The sequence below is a fragment of the Gallinula chloropus genome (assembly GCF_964237585.1).
Source record: "Gallinula chloropus genome assembly, chromosome: 28".
In the NCBI taxonomy this organism is placed as follows: domain Eukaryota; kingdom Metazoa; phylum Chordata; class Aves; order Gruiformes; family Rallidae; genus Gallinula; species Gallinula chloropus.
The window spans coordinates 1,949,311-1,969,557 of record NC_140113.1 but is presented as its reverse complement, the minus strand read 5'-3'; the positions used below and the strand labels follow the sequence as shown (position 1 = coordinate 1,969,557).

The window sequence follows — 20,247 nt, the reverse complement described above, 5'->3', positions numbered from 1 at the left end:
TATTGTGTCATTCACCAACAGCCATCTCCACCTGTCCTGCTGGAAACAGAAGCAGGGTTGTGTGGACCCTCCCCAGTGACCTCTCAGGGCTAAACCCAGCAGCACTGGGAACAGTACTCCACACCACACCCACAAGTCTCTCTCATGCTAACCAGGAGCAGGAGATTCCTGCTCACAGGCTGGCAAGCAGAGTGAGACAGCAGCCAAGGCAGCAGCTTTCTATCGTTCCTTTGTGCACCCAGTGAATATTGTGCTCAGTGCTGAGCAAGAAGTGCTGGTCAGTCATCTGCTCCCCACACTGCCAGTTCTGAAAAGCACAGAGCACTGAGCTGTTGGGAAAGAGCTACACGTGCCATGACACACAGTGTTTGATCCAAGACATGAGTTACTTCAAGCTGAAAGAAGGAAAAAAAGGCAACCACCAAAGCCAAACCCAAAAATCAACACAGAGAAGCACCAAACACTCAATACCTCATGGAATCCCAGGCTGGTTTGGGTAGGAAGGGATGTCAAAGGCCATCCAGTGCACCCCCAAGCCATGGGCAGGGACACCCCCTGCCAGCCCAGGGTGCCCAAAGCCTCATCCAGCCTGGCCTTGAACCCTGCCAGGGATCCAGGGGCAGCCCCAGCTTCTCTGGGCACCCTGTGCCACACAGAAAAATTTCTTCCTCATATCTAATTTCAATCTACCCTCTTTCAGTTTAGAACCGTTGCCCCTTGTCCTGCAGGCCTTGCTAAAAAGCCTCTCTCCATCCTTCTTACAACCCCCCTTTACATACAGAAAAGGCAATGATGTCTCCCCCAGAGCCTTCTCTTCTCCAGGGATTGCCCCAGGCCAGGTGCAGGACCTTGTGCTTGACCTTCCCATCCAGAGGGAGGAGTTCAGTATTCTCCTCAAGTGACCTGACTGCACCACCCAGCTCGGTGTCATCCACAGACATGCTGAGGGTGCAGCTCCATCCTGCCACTGAGGTAGACACTGAGTAGCACTGGTCCCAGTGTGGACCCCTGAGGGACACCACTCCTGTCAAAACAGCTTTAAGGAAGACACATTTAACAGTATTAGAGAAGCAACATCTGGAGCTCAGAACTGGGGTGGGAAGGGCAGAGATCCTTGCTGGAAGGGAGTGTGCAAGAGGCTGACTTGGCATGGCAGCTCAGCAAAGCCAGAGCAGAGGGGAAGCTTTTCCATTGCAGCTGCCCTGTCAGTTAAAAGCTTCCTGTACAGACTGAGCAGCACCAAAACATGAGTGCAAACATGGAGTCTGGTATGTCTGATCTGTGTGGAGTCAGTGAGCTCCTCCTGAAAGGGAGGAGAAAGCCCCTATTCCCTGACAAAATCCAGGGGGGGAGAATGAGGTGTGAAAAGCATCTCTTGGCTGGAAGTGGAAGGAAACAGTTGCCTAGCACCTGTCATTTCATGGAGAATAAAATCTTTGGGTCCAAGGCCAAACTGGTGAATCAACACTATCAACCCATAGAGGCAAGAATAAGGCAGAAATTGCTACCACCTTTGTGAGGGGCAACTTCACCATACTGGGGAAGGTCCTGTGTTATTTCCAGTGCCAAAGTAGTCCCACAATCCATTTTCAAGGGAAGCATCATCGTGTTATTCCAGTGTAACAATGCAGATCTGAGATCCAGTCCCATCTTATCATCTTATCACCTTATCACCTTATGGAGAAGGTCCCTGTTACACAAACAGAAAAAGACCTGGTTATTTGCTGTCCTTTGGGCAAACACCTCCTGTGACTTCAGTCTGTGCAAAGTGAATGAAAACAACCCACAGCAGAAGTTCAGCATCTTAGTGAGTGCTCAGTGTCCTTGCCAGCAGAGCAGAGACAGAGACCAGCACATCATTGTCAAAAGTAGGCTGTGCAGCTATCCCTGCAGTCTAGCAAGAGCCTTCATGCCTGATTATGAGGAAGAAAGGGAAGGGGAGAGTGCTGCTGCTTCAGGAAAGACTTAAACCTGGAGCACGGGGCTGACCAGCAGCAGGAACAGCTGGGAAAAGCTATTCCCAGAGGGGAAAGCACTAGAAGCTAAACACACAGGGCAAGGGTGCATTTCTCCCTCATGCTACGGAGCGTATGGGGTGCAAGAAACTTACCCTTCAGGGAAATGAGCCAGTTTGGCTCTTGTCAGGCATCAGCTGTTCCCTGGATGCTTTTTCAAAGCTGAAGAGGTCAGATCTGCTTTTTGCCTTGGACAGGCCCCACACAGCAAGAGAAGCCACAGCTACCAGGATGCTCAGGAGCACTAGAGAGGAGAGTGCAGAAGCAGAGAACCACTCACTGCATCCGGTCCGGACACCGGCACTGGGCTCTGCTGCTCAACAGCATTAGTGACACGTAGAGGTCAGCAGCTTTCCTCAAGGATGAGGGACAGAGAGGAAGCGAGTTAGTGCCAGGTCGCACGGAATGAGTGGCCTTTCCAAGGCCGCAGCGTGTCTCAGCCAGAGGCATGGCTAAGCTGTGGTGTGAGGCCTCCCAGCCCAGCCAAAGCAGCGTCTGATACAGGCCTGGAATTAACTCTTTTCAGAATATTCAACTTCCAGCCCAAGCCAGGGCAAACACCGTGTGCTCCAAGTCTTCACATACCTGCAACGATCAAGATCCACAGGCAGCCTTGACTCCTGGATGGCACGGAGCCCCCGGGCACAGGCGCAGCCGCAGCCTCTGTGGTGAAAGAGCAACAAGTGTAGGAGGTTTCCAGCTGCCCGTGGGGCCAGCCCAGACTCTGCTGAGTTCCCAGCTCACCTCACAGGTGCCAACGGGCCTCTTTCAGTCTAAGGGGAAACCTTATTGACTGTTCCTGCGATTAGCCCACGTCAGAGGAGGAAAACCCTTCGTGTGAGGGAAAGAGAGGAAACTCCACAGCTGTGGCTGCAGCACCTGAACCCCTCTGTGCAGCTCTGGGCTCGGGGACACCTCCCTGCCCACCCACTGAGACCCAAACGCTGAATCTCTCACTCTCAGGCCCGCAGTGACCCCCCTCTCCGCCCCTCCACACCCCCACCCAGGCAGCACCGAAAGCCCCTGGGCTGAGGGAAGCCAGAACCACACTCCAAGGCATCCGACAGCCGACGGGGCTGCGACAAGGGGAGCTCGGGAGCGCCAGCCGCAGCCTGGACGTGCAGGCTCAGCCTGGGGAGTGACAGGTCCCGGGGGCTGCCGCCCCGATCCCGCCCACCCTCCCGGCCCAGCAGCGCTTTGCCGTCAGCCTGCCCGTCCCCCAGCGCTCGGGGGGGACCCTGAGGGGCCGCGGGAAGGAAGCGGGTGGGACGGCGCGTTCCGGAGGAAGGGACTTCAGAGGACGGGGGCTTCCCGGGGGGCCGCAACCGGCGGGACGGGCCCTACGGAGCTTCCTCCGGCCGAGCGTGCTGCGCTGAAGGGAACCGCGCCCGTGGGGCTGGAAGCGGCCGGGACCGGACGGGTCCCCCCCCCACATCCCCATCCCCATCCCCGCGCCCCCCCTACCCGCGCTGCCGGTGGGCGGCGTCGCCGGGATCCGCGGCGGGGTCAGCCAAGCGCCGCTGGGACTCGTCTCCGCCGGGGTCGCCGTCCCGCAGCCCAGCTCGTCCTCCTCGCCCTCGCAGTCCGGGTGCCCATCGCAGCGCCACTCCCGCGGGAAGCAGACGGCGCCGGGCTCGCACTGGAAGCGGCCCGGGGGGCAGCCGGCTGCGGGGGGGGAGAGAGGGGGGGGCGGTGAGGCGGTGAGAGGTCGCCAGGCAGCCCGCGCGAGCGCCCCCGCCAATGAGAGCGAAGGGCGTGCTCCGTGAGCCAATGGGCGCAACGGACACACGCTGCGCGGCCGCGCGCCCCCCCCCCCCCGCCCCGCCCCGCCTCCCGCTTACCGGTCCCTGGCGGAGGCGGCGGGAGCGGCCCCAGCACCGGGAGAGGCCCGAGGGCCGGGAGCAGCCCGAGCAGCCCCAGTAGCCCCAGCGGGCCCAGCAGCCGCGACATGCCGCTCTCCTCTCCCCGGGACACGCCGCCGTGCCTCTATAAAAGCGCTGGGCAGGGCGCACGCGCACGCAGATGACCTCCGCCAATGGGGCGCCCTTGGGGAGGCTCCGCCCGCAGCGGGGCGGGGAGATCCCACCCCATCTCCCGCCCCTTCCCGGGCCGGGAGATCCCATCCCAGCCCATCCCATCATGCCCCTTCCCGGGCCGGGAGACCCCAGCCCACCCCATCCCATCCCGCCCCTTCCCGGGCCGGGAGACCCCATCCCATCCCATCCCATCCCATCCCATCCCATCCCATCCCATCCCATCCCATCCCATCCCGCCCCTTCCCGGGGCCGGGAGACCCCATCCCACCCCATCCCATCCCGCCCCTCTCCTTCCCGGGCCGGGAGATCCCATCCCATTCCTTCCCCTCCCGGGGCCAGGAGATCCCATCCCATCCTGCCCCTTCCCGGGGCCGGGAGATCCCATCCCACCCCATCCCTCCCCTCCCCTTCCCAGGACTGGGAGATCCCATCCCACCCCCCCACCTCCCCAGGGCTGAGAGATTCCATCCCATCCCTCCCCTCCCCTTCCCAGGGCCAGGAGATCCCATCCCATCCCACCCCATCCCTCCGTTTCCTGGGCAGGGAGATCTGTCCCCATTCACCTCCCAGCTCACTTCAGCCTCCAGTGTTTGCCCGAGGGCTCAGTGTGCTGACACACTCTGGTGACCGCTCTACCCTTGAAGAAGGGCCCAGGGGCTGGTGGAGGGCCCTGGGGCTGGTGGAGGGCCCAGGGGCTGGTGGAGGGCCCTGGGGCTGGTGGAGGGCACACTCGGCTAAACAGTGTCCTTGGAGACGAGCTGAGAGCCGGGTGAAGGGGAAGCCTCCTGCCCCAGTGGGTGCCAGAGCTGGGAGCACAGCCAGGCAAGCAAGGGCAGCACAAAGCAGCAGGAACTAGGGGAAAAGTAAAGGTGGCAGGGGGAGTTTGTGACCACCCACCCAATTCAAGGACTGTTCAAATGACCCCCTCACACCTTCAAGGAGCACACCTGCTAGTCTGAATATGCTTGACCAACAGTAGTAGATGCAGTAATTACTAACCAATTAGTGTAAATTCAGCTGGGTTTTTCTAATCCTGTAACAAGGTCAGTAGGTTGTAGATCCTGTGTGTAGGGTGCTGGCTTTGGGGAATCACCAGCAGCACCAATCTCTGCACAGACACCAGGTAAAGACCCAACTTTTGGGACAAGGCTGCTGGCTGACTGCAGGTGCTCAGCGTTAACTCCCTCGGTGCTCCTCCAGGGCCCTCTGACAGCTCCAAGGGAACGGCTGCCCTCTCTGGTGGTGCACTGAAAAAATAACCAGTGCTGCTCCCTGCAGTCACCCAGTAGCTGCAGCAGGAGCCCAGGAAACTTCTTGTCAGGGGACAAACAGCCAGGCAGGCTGGTGAGCCAAGAGTGCCAGGGGCTACTTCTGTCTTGTACCACACAACCAGACCATCAGGTCTTCTTTGGGGAGGGTGTGTTCTGTTCAGCTCTGTCCCTCATTGGTAGCTCAGGTCTATTTTTGCATCTCAGCTTAACAGTGAGTTTACAAATCCACCCCCCCTAAGCTCAAAAGCACAGGCTATATTGTATTCCCCTAAGAAAACCTTAGGCCCAAAGCAATATTAAAGAGGAGTAAGTAGAATAATTCCAGTAAAACAGACAAGGGGAATAGTCAGAGCTTTAAATACATTTATTAGTGCATCAGCAGCACTAGGACAAGTTCCATGCAGCCTCCCTGTAGCCACATCCACCAAGGGCCTCTCTGAGAGTGCTGCTTTGTAATGAACTGTGACCTGCCCATCTGGCCTTTATTTCACACTTATTTTGTGTTTACTTCTCACAAATAGGGCTGGTCTTTGGAAATTTCCCACTTCTTAAGTGGCGGTCCTGGCGTCACTGGCTTTTTCTCAGCTGTTGTCACTGCAGAGCCAGAACTGGGGTAGAGAGAGAAGAGGCTTCAGTAACTCCATTAGAAGCCACACTGATTTAATCAGAGCTACAACTTTGATTACAGACTCATAGAATTGGTCAGGTTGGAAAAGACCTTTAAGATCCAACCATGAACCCACCACAACCAAGGCCACCACTAAACCCTGTCCCCAAGCGCCACATCTACACATCTTCTAAATCCCCCCAGGGATGGGGACTCCCTCCCCCCCTGCCCTGGGCAGCCTGTCCCAGCGCTTGACAACCCTGGGCGTGAAGAAATGTTTCCTGATATCCAAGAGAAACCTCTCCTGGTGCAACCTGAGGCTGTTTGCTCTTGCTTGTTACTTAGAAGAGAGTGATACCCCCGCCTCTCTCACTACACCCTCCTTCCAGGGAGTTGTAGAGAGGGCTTGGGTCTCCCCTCAGCCTCCTCCAGCCTAAACCACCCCAGTTCCCTCACAGAATTTGGGCTCCAGACCCTTCACCAGCTCCAGCGCCTCGTTTTTCAGACCCACTCCCTGCTAGAGGAGCTCCTCAAGCCGACTTCCAGCTGCCTCCATCACCCAGAAAGCGACACAACCAATCCATTCAGGCCTTCTTCCACCAACACCGCACGTTCCAAGCCGCTTCCTCGCAAAGCCTTCCGTCTTTCTGGCTTGAACCAAACAAAGTTTAACGCCGCTCAGCCCGGCCAAGGCGGCAGCGCGGCGGGACAGCCCCGCTCAGACCTACCCGCCAGCCTCAGCCCCCGCTGCCAGGGTCTTCTGTGCCGCCGCCACCACCACGGGCGGGAAGGCCTCACGGCGTCCGTCCCGGCCGCAGTAATAGTTACTGGCAAGCTTGTGGCTGGGACCCACCGGGAGCCGAGGCGGAGGTTGGGTTCTACACAGAGAGCGGTTCCAGACCGTCAGGCGCGGCTTCAGGCCGGGACCCGCCGCCTCCCCCGCCCGCCCCGCCGGTACCTCTTGGAGATCTCCGTGTAGCGCAGCGGCAGCTTGGCCTGGAGGTCCCGCTGCAAGGCAAAGGCGAGAGGGTCTCACGGGGCGCCGGGGGCTGCGCACCCCCGCGGGGGCTCGCGGCTCGCGGCTGTGGCGTTGGCGGCGTTGGGCGCCCAGCCCGCCCTCACCCCCGCCAGGAAGTTGCGGAAGCGCTGGATGAGGCGAGTGGCCGTCGCCATCTTGGCCGCTGTGAAGGGCGCTGGGTGGGGAAGGGGGAGCGGAGGGGGATGTGGGGGGGGGGGGAGAGGGGGGGGGGAGCGCGCGCGGCGCACGCTGGGTCTCGCGAGATGTGGCGCTATATAAAGCCCGGCGGAGAAGCTCCGCCCCTTTCCCCGCGCCGCGGAGCCGCCATGGACACGAGCCGCGTGCAGCCCATCAAGCTGGCCAGGGTGCGCGCGCGCGGGGCGCCGGGAGGGGCGGGGGAGCGGGATGAGGAGGAGGGGGGGGGGGCGCGGCGGGAGGCACCGGGGCCCCCGCGCTCACCCGCTCTGTCCCCGCAGGTCACCAAGGTGCTGGGCCGGACCGGATCGCAGGGACAGTGCACGCAGGTGAGTGGCCGCGGCCGGGGCTGAGGCGGAACCCGCCGCCCCAGGCCCCGCTGACCCCGCCTCGCCCCCCCCCCCCCCAGGTGCGTGTGGAGTTCATGGACGACACCAGCCGCTCCATCATCCGCAACGTGAAGGGCCCGGTCCGTGAGGGCGACGTGCTCACCCTGCTCGAGTCGGAGCGCGAAGCGCGGCGGCTGCGCTGAAGCCCGCGGGGCCCGGGGCGGCCTCTCCGCCCCCGCCGCCGCCCCGGGATGGAGCCGGAGGGAGAGGAGCGCGGCGGGCGCTTCGCTGCAATAAAGGGTTTTAGGGTGATTCCCGCCTGGCTGTCGCTTTCTGGCCGCTGAGGCTGCTCCCGGGCTGGGCCGCGGGGCCGGGACAGGGGTTACGGCTGCCCTCAGCCCGCAGCTTCCGCGGGGCAGGAACCTGCCAGGCGCGCCGGAGTCCACGGGCGGGCTGGCAAGGCCCCGGCCCGCTGCTCCGGCCCCCCGGCCCGCTGCTCCGGCCCTCGGCCCGCTATTCCGGCCCCGCCCGCAGCGGGCGGGTCACAGGCGCTGCTCGCTCCCGGCCTGGCCCGCTGGGTGCGTCCCGCCCGGCCCGGGGCCTTCAGGACGCCCAGCTGGGTGGTTCTTCTCAGCTGTCTCTTCCCCCACACACACACAGTCGCCTGGAAAGGGTTATCAGGTTAGGCCGCTGTAAAGTAAAAGGGAGGCCGGAGGGATTTGGGATGAGCCTGAGGACAGGGCCAGAGCTGCTTTTCAGGTAGTAGTGTCTTCAGAATATAAGGAGGGTGACAGAGCACTGGGACAGGCTGCCCAGAGAGGCTGGGGAGTCTCCTCTGCAGACACTCAAACCCTCTGATCCTGGATGCCTTCCTGTGGGATGTAGTCTGGGTGATCCTGCTCTGGCTGAGGGGTGGGACTGGATGAGCTTTTGAGGTCCCTTCCACCCCCTGATGCTCTGTGAGTCTGGTAATCGAGTGATACTGATCGTGGTGTGTTTATACTGAGCTGGGTCTGCAGCTCCCAGTCCTGCAGTCTCTGGTGGGAGTGTTCGTCCTTCAGTGTCTCATTCTTGCTTAAGGCACTTGGTGGCAGGTGGGACAGAGGGTTTGAGTAGCCTAAAGCTGAGGAGAAGTGCTGAGCAAGGATTGCTCTTCTGGCTGAGAGTGTGTTTGGGAGGGGGGTGGTGTTCCCCTCCTGCGTGTGTGGGCAGCCTGAGGTGGATTTTTGTGCTCTGGAGAAGGCTCTTGGCAGTCTGTGGTCATGCTGTTGGCTTGAGTTAGTTTGTTACTCTTTGGTGGCTCAGTTTCAGAGCGCTGGGTGAGCCTGTGCTCCCCTGATTTGAGCAGGGCAGCAGAGCTCCCAGGAACTGGCAAGGGGTGCAAGGAGTCCACCTCGGGGCCCACTTCTCTGGCTGCTGTTTGTTCCCTGCAGAGCTTTAGCAGCAATGGAGGAACGTTTGCCCTGGCTGCTGCCACCCCTGAGTGAGTGACCGAGACAGGAGGCAGTAGCTGTGGGCTGTGGCCTGGCAGAGGAATGCTCAGAGCAGCTGTAGCCTTTCCTGAATGTCCCTGTGGGGTCAGTGGGGCCTTTGGCCATGTGCAGGAGCAACTTTGCATCCCCACTCAAGCTGATGATTGCCCTTTAACAGCACAGCTCACTATCAGAGCAGCTGGGTGAGGCAGGGGTAGCGAAGGGCAATGCCTGGTCCCAGCGTCCTGCTTGGTTCCATGAAGGCCAGAAGACTCCATGGTACCCAGCTGGGACAGTTCAGCTGGAAGGAAACGGGACTGATGGATGAGTAGCCACTTCATAAACCTGCAGGGACTGAACTGACCTGTGCAGTGAGGGCTGTGCCTGGCTGGGCTCTGCCTGAAGCTGTTGGGGAGGCAGGGGGGGGGTGTTAGCTTGAGCCGCACACGGAGGCAGGAGGCTGCTGCTGGTCACTGTAATATTTCAAAATAATTTCACTTGAAACTTTATTTATATCTTAAAAATAAACATCAGCATTAAAAGATGAGTAAACAAACCTGTGAGACCAAAGCAGTGAGTACAGGATACAGAGCGGTGCGAGCATCTTACGTTAACTTCAGTGCAAAGCTGACACGGCCGCGCCGGCGGGACAGCCACGTGGTGCCCACAACAAGCATCTTGGGGAGTGTTTCCTGGTGTATGGCACAGCTTGGACCAGCCTGTGTGGGGCAGGAGCGGTGCTGGGGGGGAGGCTGGGCCAAGGAGCAGACGTGGGGGCTGTGACTGTGGGTTACCTTTGTGAAGGATTCAGAGGGCAGAGCCAGCTTCATGTGCTAAAACCTTTCTTCTTCCTCCTGGTCCTTGGTCCTTACCTTGTCTGTTCCCACCCTGCCTGGCACACACACTCACACAGACACACACACACATCCTCCAACATACGTGTCCATCTCTGCAGGCCACAGGTGTGTGCTGAGCTCTTCTTGCTGAGCTGTTTGCTCCTGCAGCTGCCCTTAGCTGCTCTCTGCCTTTCGCCAAGGGCAGTGGGCAGAGCCAGGCTCTGCTGTGGGCTCCAGTTCCCTTTGCAGTTGGTGGCTGTGGGACTGTTTAAAATAGGAACTGTTTGGGAGGCCAGCACTACCCTTCCCTGGGGAGCAGGTCCCTGCTCTGTGGGGCTGTTGCCTGGGCAGTTTCAGTCCCTAAGGGTGGTTCATGGCTCTCAAAGCCCTTCTGTCAGCTGGGCCACAGCCCTGAGTGCCTGGGTTTGTTCCTTCTGAGCACATCACATCCCTGAGCCATTCCAGGTTGAACTCCATCCTTTGAATAAGCAATATAATTTTTTTTTCTCTGTGTGCATGTGCTAGAAAAGAAAGTATTCAGATCTCAGCTGGAAAAGGAAATGCCACAAAAGGAGGGCAAGTGGTTGAGTCCAGAATTGCTCCCAGCCTGTGTCCAAGGCAGCATTACCCAGCTGGATCGTCCCCCTCGCCCAGGGTCTGAGGCTCCTGCTGCCCTGCTCCCCATCGCTGGCTCTGCTGCCTGCCTGGAGCTGCTGGGAGCTGGCTCAGAGACCACAAACTGGGTGCTGGTTCTGCTGGGTTTGTTTTCTGCTCTTCTGGGGAGGAGAGGGCTCCGAGGCGGCGCAGCTCCAGCAGTTGTGGTGGTAAGCAGAGGGAATGGCTCCTTGTATCCCAGCCCAAGGTGGCTCGATGGCTCCTCTGTCCCTTGGAGCTGGCTGTGCGTGGGCAGCTTCCAGCAGTGGAGGCAGGTGAGTGATGCCCAGGGACAGCACCAGCTTTTGTGACAGGATTAAAGCCTCTGCAGCCGCAGAGTGTGGTTAGGCACACGGAGAGGAGGTGGAGAGGGGATGTAATTCCAGCCTAGTGCCGATAGGTGGGGGCTGGCTGGCACATGGCTGCCTCAAACGTCACTAGTTCTGTTTCTTTGGGCTCCCGGGGCTCTTGGTGGCCGTGGGTGATGTCCCCTGCTGCAGAGAGAGCAGAGTCATGCAATGGCACCAGGACCCCTCCAGTGACTCCCAGTCAGGGCCAGCCAAGCCAGTTCCCTATTACTGGGGATGCAGCATGCACGTGGTGCTGGGACACCCAGCTCTCACCCCCACAGCCCCTTCCTGAGGGGCAGCACCTGCATCGCAGCCCTGTCCCCTCCCAAGGGGGACGTGTGCCAACCACACAGCCACGGTGCCACCGCTGTGACACGTGGGGCAGGCGGCAGGAGCCGGAGGGGCTGCGGTACTCACGGGCTGCTGTCCCTTGCCGTTGAGGTGGGCGTAGAGGAGCATGGCGATGTTGCTGTGTCCAGCCTCCAGCGCGATGGCGACAGCGTTGTTACCGTCCTGGAAAGGAAGGAAGAGCCGTTGGGGAAGAGGCCAGGTGTGGGATGTGGGGTCGGTGAGTGTGCCCAGGCGCCGGCGGCTTACGCTGTCCACGATGGAGACGTCGCAGGTGGGCTGAGCCAGCAGCAGCCTCACGGTCTCGGCCCGGCCGTGCTCGCAGGCACACATCAGCGCCGTCGAGCCCTCCTCATCCTGCAGGTTCACGTCGGCTCCGCAGGCGAGCAGGGCTTCCACCATCTCCTGCCGCCCGTGGCTCACAGCCAGCATCAGCGCTGTCTGCCCAGCCTGCAAGGCAAGGGACGCTGCCAGGCTGCTCCCACCCGGCTGTGCCGCCCGCTCTTCCCCCTGCCCACGCAGTCTCTGAGCTCCTCCCTGCCCGGAGATGCGCTGTGGGTGAGACCCCAGCGCCTGGATGGCAGGCAGAAGGAGCTGTGATGGGATGTGGTCCCTGTGTACTGACCCCTCTAGATTTTGGAGCCACAGTCCTGCCCTTAGAGGAGCCAAGTCTGGCCCTAGCAGCTGCTAGGGGGTGGGGGGAGAGGGGCAGGAGGTGGAGGCCCCCAGCCCACACCAACCTGGCTGGCTTTGGCATTGACGTTGCCCATGCTGAAGAGCCTCCTGACCACGTTCATGTCGTCTTCCTGCTCGACGGCCGCCAGCGCTGCCAGCATGAGAGCCGTGTAGCCAGCTTTGTTCTGGTGGTCCACGTTACAGACCCCTGTGAGGAAGGGGTGGGGGTGCTTAGGGTGCTGTGGGAGGCACAGACTGAGCCACGTGCCTGGCTCCCGTCTTGCCCAGGGTTCTGCCAGCCATCCCACTGCCCTGGGGGCACAGACCTGCTGCTGGGTTCTATGCCTCAACTGTGGGCTCCCAAAGTGCTGGAGTGGCTGCCCAAACCCCCCCACCACCACCTCTGCCTGGACACAGCCCAGGGCAGCTCTCCTGGTGCCTTTCCCCATGGGCACGCCCAGGATGTGACCCAGGGTGGTGGCAGGGGGATGTTTCTGGGGGTGGGGACCACCAACCCGTGTCCAGCAGCAGCCGCACGATGCAGAAGTTGGAGTGGGAGACGCTGTAGTGCAGGGCTGTGTTGCCGTTCCCATCTGCCAGGTTCACCACGTGGGCCAGGAGCGTCGGTGAGACCTCAGCAAAGGCCAGGAGGTGGTTGGCGACTGTGTCTGGGACAGACGACTTCTGGCTGGACAGACGGAACCACTCCTGCAGGACCAGGCTGCTGCTGGCGAGCTGTGGGCAGCAGGTGGTGCTGAGCCAAGGGCGATGGCTCCCCCTGAGCCCTCCACACAGCCCCACACCACCCCCCTGCACCCACCCCCCTCCCCACTGCAGCCCTGGCAAGGAGCAGAAAACCTGCTCCAAAGGGAACTGGGTGAGGGCAGGACCCTGAACCCCCCAAACCCCCACTGGGATGGCCTGAGCTGAGTCCACACGGGCTTTGGGGTACCTAGGACAAAGTCTGGAGCAAAGGGCTGGGTTTTGGGGGAAAGTGCTGAGCTGGGTCTTGCTGGCTCATCTTTGGGGTGGGGGCGCAGCCCCAGGGGGGATCCCAGCAGTGACTGGGTGAGCTGTCCCACCCACAGCACCCCACTCACCACCTCTTTGCTCTTGGTGGCACCAGGGTGGCCGAGGTGGGTCTTGACGATGAGGCAGGCCTCCCGCATCCGGGGGCTCAGCTCGAACCTGGGGAGAGCAAGAGGGTATCTGTGGTGCAGGCTGCGCTGCCCCACCAGACAGGGACACCAGACAGGGACACCAGACAGGGACACCCCAATTTCCCCCGTGGAGGTGTCGCTCTCCTGCCCCATGCCTGTGAGCCTCCAAGAGTTCCCACGGTGTGATGTCCAGCCCAGGGGCTGCACCCAGGCAGCTCCAGCCCCAGCAAACCCTTGCTGAACCAGGCCTCACACACACAAGTCCCCTGGCATGATTTACCCATTTTTAGCCCATTTTTTCCTCCTCTTTTGTTGGAAAACACCATTAAGCACTGCTGGTTTGGTGTGTGTCACCCCCCACACCCCCCCCAATTCTCCTCTCCAGCAAAGATGCATCTGGGGCCCCGCTCTCATCCTTCCTCAGCAGACCCAAGGAGCTACAAGGGTTTGTTCCTAGCACCCTGTTTCTGTGGGAGCTGAATGTGTTTGGCCCATCAGTGGCACTAAAGCCAGGGCAGATGCACCGAGTCAGCAATGCCAGCCTGTGGCTCCCTGCTGCGTGGGGCAAGGGAGCCTTCCTCATCAGCACTTACTTCTCCTTCACCTCAGGGGGCTCCAGCAGGGTCGTGTCGTCCCCCTCACCCTCCTGTCCTGGCTTGTGCTCAGCTTCCCCAGCCTCCTCGTCCGAGGTTTCAGTGCCTCCCTGCTCTGAGCTGTCCGAGCTGTCAGCAGAAGCTTTCTCAGAGGAGCTGTCTCCCTCTTCCTCTTCCTCCTCCTCCTCGCTGGATGTGCTCTCATACCTGCACGGAGGGAGGATGCTCAGTGGCAACATGCAGGTCCCCAGCTGGTCCCCTTCCAGGGACCCCCACTGCCCCCAGCCCAAGACTGGGGCTGGTGCAGGGGGGTGGCAGGAGCCCCTCTCACATACTCCCCGTTCAGCACGCCCACAAACTGCAGGCTCTTCTTGCTGCCTTCAGCTTCGCTCCGGGTGGGACCGTCCCGCTTCTTCATGATGGACTTCAGAGTTCCTGGGGGCAGAGATGTGTGTCAGGGGGCAGAGAGAGGAACCTCCCTGCGAGGCTGCCAGGGGCACCCTGGAGCTGCCAGACCCCACCCAGGGCAGGCACGGGAGGGATGCACACAGAGTGCAGGCAGCTGCTGTGACTCAGGGCCACCCTCTCCCTTCCCACAGCAACATCCCAACCCCGGTGTCATCCCTGGCACCGACTCACCGGCTGCAGGGCTCGAGGCAGCTCCACCATCCCGTGCTGGGCACAGGTCCTGGCTGCTGTGTGTCGTCTCTGGTGCATCTGCCCCAGGGGCTGGGCTGCCCTGGCACGGCCCCTCCGTTGCTCCTCTGCCCTGTGTCGAGGGGCTGTGTGGGGCATCGCCCACCACTGACTCCATCTCCTCCTCCTCGCCTGCCAGGCCGGCGCTGCCCAGGTCGGTCTGGCTGCCCTTGTCTTCACAGCTGGTGGCCGAATCGGGGCCGACCGCCACGTCCCTCCCGTCAGGGCGGCAGCTCACCCCGATGCAGGCGGTGAGCGGGCAGCACTCCACGCCTGCCTCCATCACCTCCAGGGGCTCACCAGCTGCCCGGCTCTGCGTCACCACCGCCGCCTCCACCAGCGCCTCGGACACCTGCGGCTTGGCCGTCACCTCCTTGTCCGCCCGCCCGTGGGGCCGCCGGGCGCACACCTCCAGCCGCAGCTCCTCCAGCTCCCGCGTGGCCTCTCGCAGGTGCCCCTCCATCAGGGCTATCACCTCCTTCTGGTGCCCCACTGTCTGCTGCAGCAGCTCCAGCTCCTGCTCCGCCTCGCTGGCCAGCCCCAGCGAGGACTCCAGCACCCAGACGGCCGCATCCCGGCGCTCCCTCGCCCCGCCATCCGGCACATCACCGCCCTCCTGCTCCGACCGGTAATAGAAGACGGCATCGGTCATGGCTCGGTCCTCGCCCACGGCCACGGAGCGGCACGACCTGTCTGTGGCTCTGGGGCTCCTGCATGGCCACGACCTGCCGCCCCGCTCCGGCACGGCCAGCTTCTCCGTCAGCTTCCTCAGCTCTGCAATCTTGCTTGCTCGCCCCTTCGCTGGCTCTGCTTCACTCTCCGGTCCCGCTTGGGGCAGCTCCTCACTCCCACCCCCCACCTCAGAGCCAGGGGGGTGGCTGAAAGCCTCACCAGGCTCTGCTGACAACTTCTCCAACAGCTTTGCCTTCTCCCTCTTCAGCTCACAGATCTGTGTCTCCAGGAGGGGGATGGTTTTCACCTGCTCCTCCAGGTCCCGGAGCTGCCGCAGGGCTGCAGCCATCTGCTCCCGCACGTGCTGCAGCGGGGCCGAGCTGAACCCCGCCGCCGGCGTGCTGCGCCCCGAGCTGCCAGGGCTTCCCCGTCCCCAGCCCACCTGACCCTCGATGCCCACCGGCACCCAGGGGGGTGGCTGATTTGGGGCAGCCGATGGGCCGCGGTGGGAGGGACCACGGGTATCCTGCAAATGGCCCTGCTCCTGCTCCAGCCTCCTGCTTGTCTCCAGCAAGGTCTTCTCCACCCGCGGGTTCCGCACGAGGCACTTGCGGGTGGGAGGTGGGAGCAGCCGCACCGGTGGTGAGATGGGGTGGGAGGTGGGCTTGCTGAGGGGCTCCAGGGGTGCTCGGCTGTGCGGGGACAGCAGCAGCATGGTCCTGCCCTCCTCGCTGGTCGTGGAGGTGAGGGACTCGGTGGAGGTCCAGGCACTGGCGTGGCTGCTGGGGCTGCGCAGGGCGCTGGGTGGCTGCCGGGCCCCTTTCACCCTGCGAGGCAGTGGCACCTTCTTGAGCGTTTGGCCACTCTGAATATCATCAACATATTTCAGGAAATCCAGGTCCAGCAGGAAGCCATAGGGGGTTTCCACTGAATACAGGTTCTTTTCCCCATCGTCCTGGTCCCGGTACAAGAATGGACCCCCAAGATCTGCAAGAGGCACAGGGACAGTTAAGCAGAGACCTGATGGAGACAGGAAGGCTTTTCCAACTGGGTTATACTTGGATTGCAGCCTGCAGCCCCCCCTTCCCACTGTGACGCTGCTGGCACTGGGCCTGGCACCCCCTGTGCTGTTGGGGGTCACAGGGCACCCTCTCCATGCCGGGGCCAGGAAACCCACCAGGATGAGATGGGATGGTTCAGCCCTGCCACTCCCCTCACACCCCTTCCACTGTCCCCACCCGGTGACGACCCTTGTCCCTTTACCTGGGAGGTTCTGGTTCAGGGGTGCAGGCTGAGCCATCTTCTTCTGAGGACGTTGCTGCCCAGTGGACCATCAACCTACAACAACAACGGGGCCACGTCCAGCACAACGCTGCAAATGGGGGGCCAGTGAGTCCCAGGGGGCTGCAAACCACCACCACCCCCCACATGGCGAGCACCCCACAGCCACCCCTCGCCATCCGCCGGGCCCCCCTCGCCTCCCTCCAGCCTGGGTGCCACCGGCCGAAGCTCGAGCCGGCTGCCGGGCAGGCGAGCCCGGCGCTGCCCGTGAGGCCGAGGATTGTTTGTACATTTAAGGAATGCTTCCCAGCCCGGCTGGGACGGGCCGCAGCAGCGGTGGAGCTGCCAGCACCGAGGGCGCAGCGTCATGAGTCAGCTCAGCCACGCTGCGGGGGGAAGGAAGAGGCTGCAGCCGGGACGGGTGCGATTCTGGGTGGAGAAGTTCGCTGGGGATAAAGGGACTGGAAGACGAAGCCGCCTGTCTGCAGGCAGCCGCCAGCACACCCTCAGCGCTGGGTGCGATGGGTGGCCGAGCTTGCTGCCCGTGGCGTGGGTAGGGGGCTGCCAGCAGCAAGGGACCTGCCGCAGCATCTGGCAGCATCTGGGTGCTGGCACCCAGACAGGAAATGCTCCCAGTGGGAGCACGATGGGAGAAAACATCCCCCTGGGAGCACCCAGTGCCACCGTGCCTGGCATCACCCTGCGCAGAGGGGACACGGTGGCTGTGGGGCTGTGGGCATGTGGCACCAGGCTATTTCCAGAAGAAGACAGGGGAGGGGACATGCCAGAGGATGGGCAGCTCAGCCTCAGCCCCAAGGGGAAGCTGAGGCTCCATGCTGCCCCAAGAAGGGCAGAGAAACACTCGCAGCCAACCCAAAGCCCCTGCCCAGGGTAGCTGGAGGGTCCAACCGTTTCTAAAAGAGATGCTGCTGCCAGCCCATGGCACAGCCCAGCCTGGGGACGATGCACTGGCCCCCAGCTCGCACCCACCGCCCCCACAATGCCACCCATCGCTCCCCAGCCCAGCCACACTGCTACAGTTGCCAGCCCATGGCTTGCCAAGACCAGAAGCCAGTGGAGCAGCCGAGGCTCAGGCAGTGCTGGCCCAGGCTTGGGCTGCACCCCGGCGACACAGCAGCCTCCCAGTGATGCAGCAGCCTCCTGCTTCCAGCCCCAGTGCACAGGGTCAAGGGGTTGAGTCCAACCAGGCAGGGATGAGACACTTCCTGTCAGTCACTGGGATGGATCTTGGGGCTCTCCCACTCCTCTACCAACCCACACGTAGCCAGCACATATCCCAACTTCCATCTCCTTTGAGAGCACCCCAGCTTTGTGCTGGCACCCCACTGGGGATCATCCCAGCTCCACGCCGTCACCCCATTCCCATGCTGCTGGCTTCATGCTTAAAAGGGTCCATGCATCCCCCACCTCATCTAATCCTTCCCATCCTGGGAAGCAGCCAGTTTCCTCCTCCGCACGGCCCCGTGCCCTTGCTGAAGGTAATTAAACAGCACCAGGGCCAGGACAAACTTTCTGCCGGACTCTGTGCACACTGTAAATCAAACAGGAGGAAGAGGGAGAGCAGCAGGAGCCAGAGCCAGCGGGTGCATTTCCTTGGGGGAAGCAGCCGGCATCTCCCTTCCGCCGGCCGGCCGGGTATTGTCCTGCCTGGGACCACGCCAGGGAAAGCTGCCTGTGCTGGGAGGTCTCCTGTGCCTCTCTCCTCTGGCTTGTGGCAAAGGGGCCTGTTCTGCCAGCGCTGCCCCAGCGACACACTCGTCCCCCCTGCCACCCCATCCTGCCCCTTCAGCCAACAGCAGCAGCTGTCAACTGCGTGGCTGCACTGCCCATCCTGGAAGGAAGGGAGGAAGGGAGGAAGGAGGGAAGGAAGGAGGAAAGGAAGGAGGGAAGGAAGGAGGGAAGGAAGGAGGGAAGGAAGGAGGGAGGGAAAGAGGGAGGGAAGGAGGGAGGGAAGGAGGGAAGGAAGGAGGAAAGGAAGGAGGGAAAGAAGGAGGGAAGGAAGGAGGGAAGGGAGGAGGGAGGGAAGGAGGGAGGGAAGGAAGGAGGGAAGGAAGGAGGGAAGGAAGGAGGGAAGGAAGGAAGGACGATCCTCCTGCAGATGCCCTCTGGCTCTTGGCCCGCACTACCTTTGGTTTGATGGGATGGGCTGGACCCAAGGCATCAGCTTCTGCTTTCACCCAGCTCTGAAACAATGGCCCAGCCAGGCGCTGGGACCCACAGGCTCCCAGCCCTGTGAAAACTGCCCCAGGGACACCACGATGTGCAAACCTCAACAGGTTCCCTTGAGATCCAAACCACCCCCCTGCTGGGACCCTGCTGGGACATGCAAACTGCCCCTGGCTGGGCTGAGCTGGTGGCAAGGCACATGGCAGGCTGGATTTCAGCTGCCAAAGGTGAGCAAGGGAGGCAGACGGCCCCTGCACACAGCAGAGGTGAGAGGGTTAAATTCCCACACCCACGGCCCTGCCACCACCGGCACCTGCTGAGCCCGGCCACACAAAGCCAGCCTTGTCCCCAGCCAGCCCCCATCACCGCGGTTCAAAGAGGAGCCGCTCTCCACCTGGGCTGAAGTCCCGTTGGGGACGACTGTGCCAGCCTCTCTGGTGCCAAAGGCTGACTTTTTGGCAGCTTTGTCCGCTCTGCTGGGCACAGGGACCCCCAGGTGCCAGGCAGAGAGGACCCCTACGAGATCCCAGCTGCCTTCAGAGGAAATGAAAGTAGCTCCCAGTGCTTCCACAGAAAAGCAGGATGGGACAAAGCTGGGGTAGGGCTTGGTGGTGAGGAAGAGGAGGAGGAGATGTGCAGGGATTGTTCCCGCAGAGGCAGAGCTGTGCTTTGCCCTGGGCTCACACCACCACTTCCCCTTCTTGGCATCGCACCGATGGGGCCAGAACTGGAGCTGCTGCGCTCAAATACCACTGGGCAGCCTGGGCACCTCAGCACAGCTCGACATACCACCCAGTGCCCATGTCCCAGCCCATACCCCGGGAATCCTGGCCTCACAGGTCCCAGCCCATGCCCCAGGAATCCTGGCCTCATGGTCCACGGGGTGATGCCCCCCTGGGTCCCCAAGTGCCCAAGCTGGCAGGGCCCTGAGGTCAGGCCTGGGGAGCTATTTTTAAGTCCCAAGACCCCTCTAGGCCCTTCCCCTTGCCCCCGCCCTGGCTCAGCCATGCAGCCCAAGCTACTCGACCGGCGTGGCCGGACACAGGGACGGCTCTTCCCAGCTTTCCTCCCAAGCCAAAATACTGAGGTCATGAGGAATGTGAGAAGAACAGAGTCCAGAGCAGCCCTGGCCAGCACGACTTGATTTATCTCGGCCAGGCACGCTTCCCTCGAAGCTGTGCGCAGGCGATAAGCCCCGAAGCTCAGTGCTGAGCCTGTTCCAAAGTTAAAGGGAAACCACTGAGCAAGCACACAGCTTCCTCCACGGCCAGCGACCTGCTGGGATTCAGACTCCCTGCATGGAGCCGGCCCTCACGTGTGCCCATCACCTGCGGTGTCCTCTGCTGGCGCTGCAGGCTGGGTTTGGATGGGAGGTGTCCAGGGCTCACCAACACCTTCCCCACCACTGCCCCTGCTCTGTCCCTTCCCCAGGGCTGTACAGCATGGCCTGAGCTCTGTGCCACCCTGCTCCCACTGGCCCAGGCCACCTCGGCTGTGATGTCCAGGCTGGGGCTGGTCCCGGAGGGGATGGATTCTGTGTGGGTGGGTGCGCCAGCTGAGCTAGGGAGGGGAAGGGAAATGCTCCGATCTTCTCAACAGCCTCATTTCAGGGCTGGGCCGTTATTTCTGGAGCTGTCGTCACCATCAGTCCGGTTGGTCGGGAGGCTGCGAGGGCTGCTTGGGCTCTGCACCTGCTCCAGCACCTCGGGGACCTCCCCGAGCTCACACGACACCTGGACAACAGGCACACGGTCCGGTCTGTACACAGATGTGCTCACATAGGGATCAGCTCCACGTCACACCTACAGCTCTACAGGGCTCCTATACCTCCACCAGAAAACATCTGCCCCGT

General features: G+C 61.9%; 4 protein-coding genes across 4 annotated transcripts; 1 reads left to right on the top strand and 3 right to left on the bottom strand.

Annotated features, from left to right (window-relative positions):
- On the bottom strand, positions 1–3,976 carry CD320 (CD320 molecule). Its single transcript, XM_084276499.1, has 4 exons — positions 3,857–3,976; positions 3,480–3,680; positions 2,601–2,678; positions 1–1,690 (listed from the first exon to the last, which is right to left on the bottom strand). Exons 1-4 carry the CDS (start codon positions 3,963–3,965, stop codon positions 1,671–1,673), a joined length of 408 nt encoding a protein of 135 aa, XP_084132625.1. The 5' UTR covers positions 3,966–3,976; the 3' UTR covers positions 1–1,670.
- A 1,689-nt stretch (positions 3,977–5,665) lies between these two features.
- On the bottom strand, positions 5,666–7,130 carry NDUFA7 (NADH:ubiquinone oxidoreductase subunit A7). The gene is made up of 4 exons (XM_084276501.1): positions 7,052–7,130; positions 6,888–6,937; positions 6,658–6,807; positions 5,666–5,930 (listed from the first exon to the last, which is right to left on the bottom strand). The coding sequence occupies exons 1-4, from the start codon at positions 7,100–7,102 to the stop codon at positions 5,834–5,836; spliced, it is 348 nt and encodes a 115-aa protein (XP_084132627.1). The 5' UTR covers positions 7,103–7,130; the 3' UTR covers positions 5,666–5,833.
- Positions 7,131–7,240: 110 nt separating this feature from the next.
- On the top strand, positions 7,241–7,783 carry RPS28 (ribosomal protein S28). Its single transcript, XM_084276503.1, has 3 exons — positions 7,241–7,312; positions 7,424–7,471; positions 7,552–7,783. The coding sequence occupies exons 1-3, from the start codon at positions 7,274–7,276 to the stop codon at positions 7,672–7,674; spliced, it is 210 nt and encodes a 69-aa protein (XP_084132629.1). The 5' UTR covers positions 7,241–7,273; the 3' UTR covers positions 7,675–7,783.
- Positions 7,784–9,425: 1,642 nt separating this feature from the next.
- Positions 9,426–16,227, bottom strand: KANK3 (KN motif and ankyrin repeat domains 3; the record flags this gene model as incomplete). The annotated part of the gene is made up of 10 exons (XM_084276138.1): positions 9,426–10,927; positions 11,201–11,296; positions 11,381–11,581; positions 11,872–12,014; positions 12,322–12,541; positions 12,907–12,994; positions 13,560–13,766; positions 13,895–13,994; positions 14,199–15,914; positions 16,191–16,227. The coding sequence occupies 10 exons, from the start codon at positions 16,225–16,227 to the stop codon at positions 10,871–10,873; spliced, it is 2,865 nt and encodes a 954-aa protein (XP_084132264.1). The 3' UTR covers positions 9,426–10,870.
- Between the last annotated feature and the right edge of the window lie 4,020 nt (positions 16,228–20,247).